General features: G+C 34.8%; 2 protein-coding genes across 6 annotated transcripts; one reads left to right on the top strand and one right to left on the bottom strand.

Moving 5' to 3' along the window:
• Positions 1–8,696, bottom strand: LOC110829518 (uncharacterized). 5 transcript variants are annotated; one of them, XM_087347330.1, is made up of 4 exons: positions 8,502–8,696; positions 5,918–7,346; positions 4,207–4,382; positions 2,220–3,883 (listed from the first exon to the last, which is right to left on the bottom strand). In XM_087347330.1, the coding sequence occupies exon 2, from the start codon at positions 7,335–7,337 to the stop codon at positions 5,919–5,921; it is 1,419 nt and encodes a 472-aa protein (XP_087203456.1). In that variant the 5' UTR covers positions 7,338–7,346; positions 8,502–8,696; the 3' UTR covers positions 2,220–3,883; positions 4,207–4,382; position 5,918. The 5 variants fall into 5 exon arrangements, with proteins under 5 accessions (XP_087203448.1, XP_087203456.1, XP_021918965.2 ...); XM_087347322.1 differs by lacking the exon at positions 2,220–3,883 and adding an exon at positions 1–1,712 and having other exon boundaries at positions 4,207–7,346; positions 8,502–8,695; XM_022063273.2 differs by having other exon boundaries at positions 4,207–7,346; positions 8,455–8,696.
• LOC110829517 (F-box and leucine-rich repeat protein 13) lies at positions 539–2,706 on the top strand. Its single transcript, XM_022063270.2, has one exon. It carries the CDS (start codon positions 539–541, stop codon positions 2,000–2,002), a length of 1,464 nt encoding a protein of 487 aa, XP_021918962.1. The 3' UTR covers positions 2,003–2,706.
• Positions 8,697–10,272: the final 1,576 nt, after the last annotated feature.

Below are 10,272 nucleotides of genomic sequence, written 5' to 3'. Positions count from 1 at the left end.
TCTGCTCAAAAGTACCCACTTTATTAGCATTAATGAAGACATTTTAATATTCTATAAAATGTAATATTAGTGATGTATTAAGACAGAGGCAAAGATGGTTATCAGAAGACAACCATCTTCAAACTCACCACCATGAAAACCTCAAATCCTACAAGAAAGGAGGATCCTGACAGTCTTGTCTTATGAACATTTTTATAGTTTCATTCCTAGTTTTCTTTTCAGTTCATATGTTTTAAGTCAAAACAAAATGTGAGAGGTAATGCTTATACTGCTGGCAATTTGTGTGGTAGTGTATGGTTGCAAGTATATAAATGTAAACACCAGCTTTATAAACCCCTAATATGTATTTTTGACCCATTTTTATTATTATTACATGACTTTTCAACTAAACACAATTCTGTATATGTGTATGAAATTCAAATAATTTAGAATATGTTTGTTCATTATATACTGCAAGGAAGAGAGCAGTGTTTGGCACTGCCTGATTTGTTTCACACTGTTTCAGTTTGCTGACTGTGGATCTCTTCTCACCCCAGCAATGGCCTCTGGTAAATGTTTTACAGATTTACCAGATGAGATGTTACTGGAGATTTTCTCAAATTTGGATATTGAAGACCTTGCAATGTCTGTGCAACATGTTAATTTACACTGGAAGGATGTGTCACAAGATGAGTCACTATGGAAGAATCAGACTTTCAGTCCGCGGTACAAGATGAGTGATGAAGAAATAGCAAAACATCTTATGAATATGCCAGCACTAAGAGCTTTCATATTTAGTCGAGGAACAAAGACAAAAGTCATCATTGATACAATGTGCAAATATTGTAGAGACATTAGACACATAGAATTCAAGTGGTCCCACAGACTGAGCAATTCTAGACTGCAAGACATTCTTAAAAATCATCCCCACATAGAGAACCTAAATATACCTGTCCCCAAAGAATCAGATCAATTAGATTTTGCTGGTATGATAGGACAATTTCAAAATCTCACAACATTAAGTTTTACTGATCAGTATGTTCACACAGTTGCAAATGGAGTACTCAAAGCAATTGCTGAAGGATGTCCATCTCTATTACACTTAGATTTAGGAAATACCACATTCCAAGATCAGGATGTTAGATACCTTCTGGAAAGAAAGGGACAACTACTTCTGTCTTTCTCTGTCAGATGCTACATATCAACCTTAGCGCACAGACTCTTAACAGAATGTAGTAATCTGGAATATCTGTTTTATGAAAATTATAATGAAGATTTGCCAAGTACATACATACAGTTTCTCTCAAAGCTGTCAAAATTGCACAATTTGACAATTTCATATTTTAAACAAGGCCAAACAAATATACAGAACATATTTAAGAAGCAGTCATTGTCTAGATTAATTAAATTAAATATATGTTTCTGTGATGGTTTTGATGATGCAGCACTAACTGGTATTTTGACAAATTGCCCTCAACTCCAATTTCTTATTTTTCGTGGAAATGATCTTTCAGATGCTGGCTTCAAACACATTGGTACCTGCAATAATCTAGAACATCTTGATATTGCTTCTTGTGCTTCATTAACTGACAAAAGCATGGAATATGTTGGTGCTGGATGTCCCAACCTGAAGCATCTTGATATTGGAAATTGCTCTGGGTTTACAAATAAAAGCATTGAATATGTTTGTACGGGTTGTCAGAAACTGAAGTACCTTGATATTCAACAGTGTCCTGAAATGACAGATGAAGTATTGGAAAACATATTCAGAAGCAAAGAACTACAGGTTCTTAATCTAATGTGGAATTTGAATCTATTAGGAATTAATTTTCATATGATTCCTTCACACCTTGTGTGTCTGACTGAACTCCATGTTGAGGGTTGTTTTTCTATAGATGACAAGTGTCTGGACAAACTTCAGGAAGAAATGCCACACCTGAAAATTATAGGAAGTCATGCAGACAATGAGGAACCTGATGTTGACCTAGCAGATGCAACTTTCTTCATTTCTCAGTTATTATGAAAGTGATGTAAAATATAATAGGTTTGACATGGTCTACAAAGAAAGAAAGAAAAATAATGTAACAAAATATTCTATACTGTGATTAAAAAACCCTTTTTCATAATGTGCATATGCTGTCTCCACATTATTGACATCCTAAAGTCATTTGTTTGAATGCAATTATGTTTTTTATGCAGTATGTACATCACTAATTGGAAATCACTGACAACAATTTGGATCAGTTGTGGAAAATATTTTTATTTCTGTTGCTTATTGTAACATATTTTCAGTAAAAATGAACAAGACAAGACAGCAAACTTACAGAAGAAATTATTGCCTGTTTCTTGGAAATGCCTCTGCACCTTTTATAACATAAAAGGAACTTCATTTTGTGGTATATAAACATGGGAATTCTCCATATATTTTGGCATCTGCTCTGTTTTGAAAATATAGGCAATCTTCCCTTATTTATTGTATCAGTTCTCCCAACTGAATTTTTTCCAGGCATATCTGGGTGGTGCTATGTGATATACTATCATGTTAATGTAATATTAAGAATTATAAATCAAAATATGACTTGGTCCATGACATACACAGAAACTTGTATTTACTCAGATCACCAAATACACTATGTTATATCAGTCGCCTAACAGTGTCTCTTTCATTAGCTTAGTTGCACTTTGTAGAAATAAAAAAATAAAGCATTAAATAACATGAAACTGTTACCCCTTCATGTAATTTTATTTATTGGGTTTGATGAGGTGTTCAAAGTAACTGACTTTATCATGTTATTGTTTACAAGGAACAATGAATATTCTGGGTCAAATTTGAACCACTTTTATAATACAGGTAGCCCTTGATTTGCGCCGGTTCAGAATAACGCCGATTTTGAAACCAGCAAGTCACAAAGTGAAAAAATTACTATTATTTATGTTTTGCAATGTTTCTCGTATTGCTTCTTATACTAAATCGTAATTCTTACATCGCTGATTTTGAATAAAAATTATAAATACAGTCATCTCTGCAATTACGTATGTTTCGTTAACGCGAATTTGCTCCAATGAGGTCGATGAATCGGTAAAAGCTGTTTGTGAAATGAAATTTCATTCCTGGCGCTTTAAACTTTCAAAGGACTAATTTAATCTCTGCGGAGTTACCGGGGTTATTTTTACTATGTGATTTTCTATAGGTCGGCGTCTTACATGAATGCAACTATCACATAACAGCAGAGATGACTGTACACATCAATCGCGGGAGCCAACGAATTGCCGATTGTAAGTGTATAAAATATATTTTTTAAATTCCCTTTATTTTATTTACGTTATTTCAGATCTTTAAATGTAATGCCATTATATTACTCGTCATTGTTTGGTTGCTGGGAACGCATGTCATTGACTTCCCATTGATTTACATTATAAACGAGTTTAAATTTACGCCGATTCCATTTACGCCGGTTCATCCAGGAACGCATCCCCGGCGTAAATCGAGGGCTACCTTATATGAATGCCCAACTGTCTAGGCAAGAAAATCTAGCCACAATTCCTTGACATATCAGAGACAATAATGAAACTTCAAACATCAGTGTTAACACCCCTCCTGTTGCTACTGATATTAAGCCATCTTAAATAAACCTTAGAAAGTCCACCCTAAAATATTTTAATGTTGAAAGGGTTGTTTCCACAATTAGTTCTGATTTTCCTTAGCGTGGTCAATCATTAACCCATTAAGTAATACATGCTTCTATAGAAACGAGCTCATTTCCATGCCACCAATGCTACATGCCGAAAATAAAGCACCTGACACACAACCCTCCTTATTGCATAAGTATTCAGTTCAGACTACTGAAGTACTTTTCACTTGCACAGTAACACTTCTCTCTCACTGGAAGGGTAAGCTTTGCATCTGAAAAACAGATGTCAGTTTGCAAGGTACACACTGAAGACATAGATGATAACAATGAAGGTGTACATAGTAATACAGCAATCACAGTAGTTAAAAATATGTCTGCAAGCCTTCTCGATCAGATTTACAGTCATAAGACAAAGATAAGGTGGAAGCATTTCAGATACAGTAATATAAAAATACTCTGCACAAGACATTAGAAAAGCTTATAAAAATATAGTATGTAGAGGGCTAATAATTCATGTAAAGGAAAGACCAAACCATAAAATATTTCACATTCACCCAAACATTGTCTTCCAAACACTGAACTTTATGAAACTCACCCATCTATGTCCAGAATCTCTTCCCTTCAGGTTTTCTGACTAAAATTTTTACACATTTCTCTTCTCTGTTGTTCATTCTTCATGCTCTATTTATCCCATCCTCGTTCTCATTATGTAATTTTCTCCAATCTGATATTACTTCTTGCTTCTTAGGTCCAAATATTCTCCTCAGTATCCTGTTCAAACACCCTTACGGTAGAAAACCAAGTTCCATACAAAACAACAGGTAAAATTATAGTTTATGAACTGAATGGCAGCAAGCATTCCCTAAATTTGATATCCTGTTAATTTCTTTATGAATGTAAGTTGATTTATTACTGTCATTCCCAAGTTATACATGCAGTTGATACAAATACTGATCGAAGTAGTACTCAGTGTTAACAGAAATGCAGAAAAGTTCTTGGCTGAATCACAATTTACTCCATACCCACAATTCAAAACAAATATTTTGCTGAAAGATGTGTTACCACTCATGTCACTGTTTTTTCTCACATTCAGTAACTGATTTGCAAACAGAAGAAGAATGCTTATTGATTTAAAAATAAGGTGCAAACATTTGCTGTAACAACTGCAGGCTTCTCTTTTTTGTGAAAATGCTTTGTACTCATCAAAATACCTTACATGAATAGCTGACTTCATTCATCTGCATACCTTAAGTATGAGTAACTGAAATTCATTTAAAGGTCACATTTGATTTTACTTCTTACCCACATTTCAAAATACTTTAGCTAAACAATTTTACCAACTGTCACTATGTGCTTTCACAATTATGAAAATTATGTAACAAATTACTGAATAGAACAGTATGTGAAAAACTTTAGTGGTAATAAAATTAATGTCCCTAACTTTCTGGAAATTGTACTCATGAAAAACCTCATATGAGTAAATGGTTTACTGCTAACAAGCTGGCCCTAAATCTAGATAAAACGAATATAATAAAATTTATAACAAATAACTCACCACAGCTTGCTTTAAGTATTGGTTATAATGGGAAGTATATACAAGAGTCAATAAACACAAAATTCTTGGGTTTGCAAATTGATAATCACCTAAATTGGACAAATCATATTGATAAACTGATACCTAAGTTAAGTGGCGCATGTTATGCAGTTAGATCTCTGTTGCATGTCAGCAACACTGACACACTCAGATCAGTATATTTTGCCTATTTTCACTCTTTAATGAAGTATGGAATAATTTTTGGGGGACATTCATCAAACAGTAAAAAAATATTCACTTTACAAAAGAAAATTATTAGATTATTGGCTGGTGTAAAACCTAGAAATTCATGTAGAAGTCTATTTAAGAGATTAGAGATCTTAGCTCTATCTTGTGAATACATATTCTCGTTAATGAACTTTATTGTAAATAACCAAGAACTCTTTCAAACTAATTCTGCTGTACACAGTGTCAACACAAGGAATAAAAATCAGCAATTTCTTAGTGATATACAAACACAACTTTAATTTTCACTTCATTAAAATAGAGATTATGTGATAAGCATGCAGGTGATAAATGAAGTGTTTATGTTGCACCAGTCACCACACTATCTTATCTATTGTAATTGGAAAGTACAATGTTAAATAACACAAATTTTGAAAATTCATGATAAAAACTTGTATTTTTATCAGCCAACTGATCTTTAGAAATGTTTCCCATTTTATACGTGCATGTGTACACAACTACAACTACTACTCTTTCTGTATCTTACTTTACACTTGTGACAGTGACAACTCCTCTGATATACACAGATAATCAAAGAGTACAGCATCTTCTGGATCAAGATATAGTTCCTTACATCGCCGTGCCACTATTATCTTCAAGCGTGGCATTTGTTTGTGGAGTTCATCTACATATACATCATCCAAATACATGCAGTTCTCAAGGTGTACTTCAGCCAAGTGCTGGAGATGAGTTGAGATAAGGTGGAAAGTTGATCCTGTTAGGTCATTGTAATTGAATTTTAGAACTCGCAACTCTGTACACTTCACAACGTGTTCAATCACCCTGTCTGTCATCTTATAACATCCTGATATATCAAGTTTCTTCAGATTGTGACAGCCTGAACCAACATACTCCATGCTACCATCTGTAAGATCCATACACACAGATAAATCCAGATGTTCTAAATGAACACATTTTCCAATATATCGGAGTCCATCATTCTGTAGGCTCTGACCACCACAAACGTTCAGATGTCGTAATTGAGGACATGTCTCACAAATTGTAGTCACAGTTATGTCATTAATATAATAAGATTCACTTAGGTCAAGGTGTACTATCTGTGAAAACATTCCACTTAGAAAGAACAAAGGCAGATTATTTACAACATCTTCTGAACAAAAACGGAACGTAAAATATTTCAAATGTGTTATTTTTAAAAGAGACTTAATATCATCAAACAATAAATGATCATTATAGTTCTCAATTTCAAGATGTTGAAGTTTTGTGCATTCACTTATATGTTCTGCTATATCTTTTGTCACAAATATTTTACAAGAAAAAGACAGAAGGTGATGTCTCTTTTTCTGTAATATATTTTGGATATCTTCATCTATCTGGCCATAATTTCCTAGATGCATATGTTGCAGTGATGGACATCCATATGCTATTGGTATCAAAACTCCTTGACGTATGAATGTGTGCCCAGAGTTTCCATCTAAACTCAATCTTCTTAATGACTGACACTGTCCAATAAGTTCAGCAAATTTTAATTGCTCTAGTAACACAGGATATGGAAGAGGAACTTTAAGAGACTCAATATGTGGAAAGTGATGTATTATTTTCTGCAGAAGTGGAACTTTCATGTTATGTGAAGTGTGAAGCTCTATACTTTGTATGGCTCTACAAGACCTACACAAAGTATCAATTACTATATTTGCCATTATTCGTGTAGCAGAAAATGATTTCAGTGCTGGCATATTTTCTAGATATTTAATTATTTCTTTATCAGTTATCTCTTTTCGAGGACTGAAGACAGCATTTTTCCATAATTTATTGTCTTGTGACACTTCTCTCCAGCGTATGCTCACATCGTGTGTAGACATTGACAAATCTTCAATGCTCAAGTATGAGAATATCTTCAGAAGTACTTCATTTGGTAAGTCATCAAACTGTTTCCCAGTTGCCATCTTCTCAAGCTGTAACAATAAAATAAGCCATAGTGCTTCCCCCTCTTTCCTGTTTTAATGAATATTACAAGCCAAAACTCTAGGACTTCTTCATATTATCCACTTCATCTTATTTTTAAAAAATGGATCATCTTTACATAAATGTACTAAGGGATGAAACATTTAGCTCATTACATTTTATAACTTTTGTCCACAATCAATCAGATGTGTAAGTATGAAGTTACAAGCCAACATTTCAAAGACTGTGCTTCCATAATCAGGGCAGATGTGATTAGTGACATGACTGCCAATAAGATCCAATTGCAACCTAACAACTTCAACAGAGACACAAGATTTACTTGATCCCAGAACCCAGCCATCAACATTCTCCAACAAGTATGGACATCCAGCAATGATGAAAGAAAATATCAACAACAGCAAACAGATCAATATGTCCAGGTTAAGCTACTACAGCATCGGACTGCACCCAGTATCCCTACTGGCTCACGAGAGAATACGGGGAATAAATGAGACCACAATAAAACATAATATATTGCAGTAACACACCACAACATTCTTGGCCCAACACAGCTGGCAGCTGTGCACCTGTATCAAGAGAAAACATCGATAAAATAAGCCAGAAGTGAATCAGAACTGGTTCCAAATGCCTCATATAAATATCCAATGCAGAGACAGGTGATTATCATTGTGAAACGAAGAGTGGCAATTTTATGTTGTGGCTACTTCGCTAACATAAATGCGTTCACATCATACATTCTCACTTAACGCAATAAACTCGTATGAAAGCTGAAAATCAGACAAGGCAGTTCTGTGCTCACTAAAATTGTCAAAAGTTCAACATATTTTACTTCAATAAATGAATCTGTGATTATAAATCCACAATGGCGTGAAAAGTACTTCACTATACTCTCACAAAAGAAAAAGCAAACTTAATCCAATTCCCTTTTTAAACTCAACTAATTACATACCTCAGCCACTAACACTTGAATTACCTAACAAGCAAAGCGTAAGTATTCAGACTAGAAACAATTTCACTATTTTCCCATCTGAAATAAGGAATTCACAATTTTCACGCTAGAACATATTAAAACGTTCACTACTCTGTAATATACCACACCTTAGGTATTATAACATAACCACATATATGAATTGCCTATGCCTTACATTGGCACACACCACCAGCTGCTCTACAGGTCACAGAACTCCAGCACGGACCAGTAAACCTGTCAACATTAAGTAGATGCCATTCTCTCGTCCATACACGGTATACTACACAGCTAATCAATCACAGACGAGGAACGTGGCGCCATCCAAAATTTTGTTTCATCCATGGGTAACTCTCATCGAAAAGCAAAAACGTTAACATCTCAATCGCCCCCCCCCCCCCCAAAAAAAAATATTAAATTAACGATTTGACATACCGCATCAACAAGGGCAATGAACAGTGCAACAATATAAACAACAAAAACTGAGTAGTTGCCTGTATTAAAAAGTCATCTCCTGTAACTCATTAATGGTGTACAAGGGTCAAATATAAATCAAAATACAGATTTTTCTGACAAATGGGCTTCCCAAAAAATCTGGCTGTTTTGGAGCTAAAAAATGAAGACGGCTGTTTTCTAAGTAGTTGCACCATGCAACATCAAATTCTACTTAAAAAAGAAATGTTATTCTTAGCTGTAATCTCCTGAATGAGATGTCATGACCATGTGGTCTTTCCAGTGGTTACTAACGTTTTGGAGAAGAGCACCAACTCCATCTTCAGCAACCACACAGGGACACAACCCAAAAAACAATTTCACTGCCTTGAGAACCTCAAATCTCGTTAAATAATAATAATCCATGGCATAACAGCCCTCTAACAGCCAAAGCTGACTGGCTTTTCTTTTATCAAGGGTGATGATGGATCGTAAATTTAACATGCATTTCATGAATGCTAAAAAATGGCCCACTTAAATTGATTGGCCTCATATACATTATATGTAATTCCAGAGAAAGTCACCCCATAAACTAAAAGGTATGAAATACAAACAACGTGGGAGAATTAAATCATAGTCTGAAGTTCTCAACCTTTGGCTTGTTTCTGTGCAACCAGCAGACATTTTTATATTACTAGAGCAGGGCACTCCTTTCGGAGCTCCTAGGGGGGATTGTTCAAATTTGTAAAACGCAACCAACCTTGGTTAGTCCCAAAGGGGAGTTAGTTTAGTGTCTCATTCAAGTGTTTTAACCCCTGAGTAATAAACTAAACTAACCCCCCCGAATGGGGGATTTAAACACTTTACCAACACCCCGAAGGGGGTTGGTTGCGTTTTAAAATCTTGAGTAAGACACTAAACTAACCCCCGTGTATAAACAAATATAAGGTGATATTGTTGATGACGTCATTTTTTGACGACAACGATGGCTAATCCTTTCGGAGCGCTTCCTGTAATCTGATATTTTACTTCTTTACGTCGCTGATCAGAGGCCAACAGTTCTTAGTTGGTCAACTATCTACGTCCAACCCCACCCTTGCAAATCTTCTTTTTTTGTTGAATAGTTCTGATGTTTTAGTTCTTTACGTCGCTGTTCAGAGGCCATCTGTTCTTGATCAGTCAACTTTCTACGTCCAGCAACACCATTGCTAATCTTCGTCTTAAAATCGATTATAAAGTCAGTTTTCATAATACTTTCTTAATCGTAATATATCGAATGATTATCAGTTTAACTTGTTGGAGTTGGTATAAAGAAAAGCGAAGGAACACTTACATTGATAAGTGTTCCTTCGCTTTTCTTTATTTCTTAAATATGTCTGATGTTTTAGTTCTTTACATCGCTGTTCAGAGGTCAACAATTCTGGTTCAGTCAACTTTTTACGTCCAGCCCCACCCCTGCAAATGTTCGTCTTAAAATCGATCATAAAGTCAGTTTTCATAATCGTAATATATCGAAT

The sequence above is a fragment of the Zootermopsis nevadensis genome, unplaced genomic scaffold, assembly GCF_977971745.1.
Source record: "Zootermopsis nevadensis isolate Lab colony 2312 unplaced genomic scaffold, Znev_1.0 Znev_ptg000001l, whole genome shotgun sequence".
NCBI lineage: Eukaryota > Metazoa > Arthropoda > Insecta > Blattodea > Termopsidae > Zootermopsis > Zootermopsis nevadensis.
This window is presented reverse-complemented; position numbering and strand designations above follow the sequence as displayed.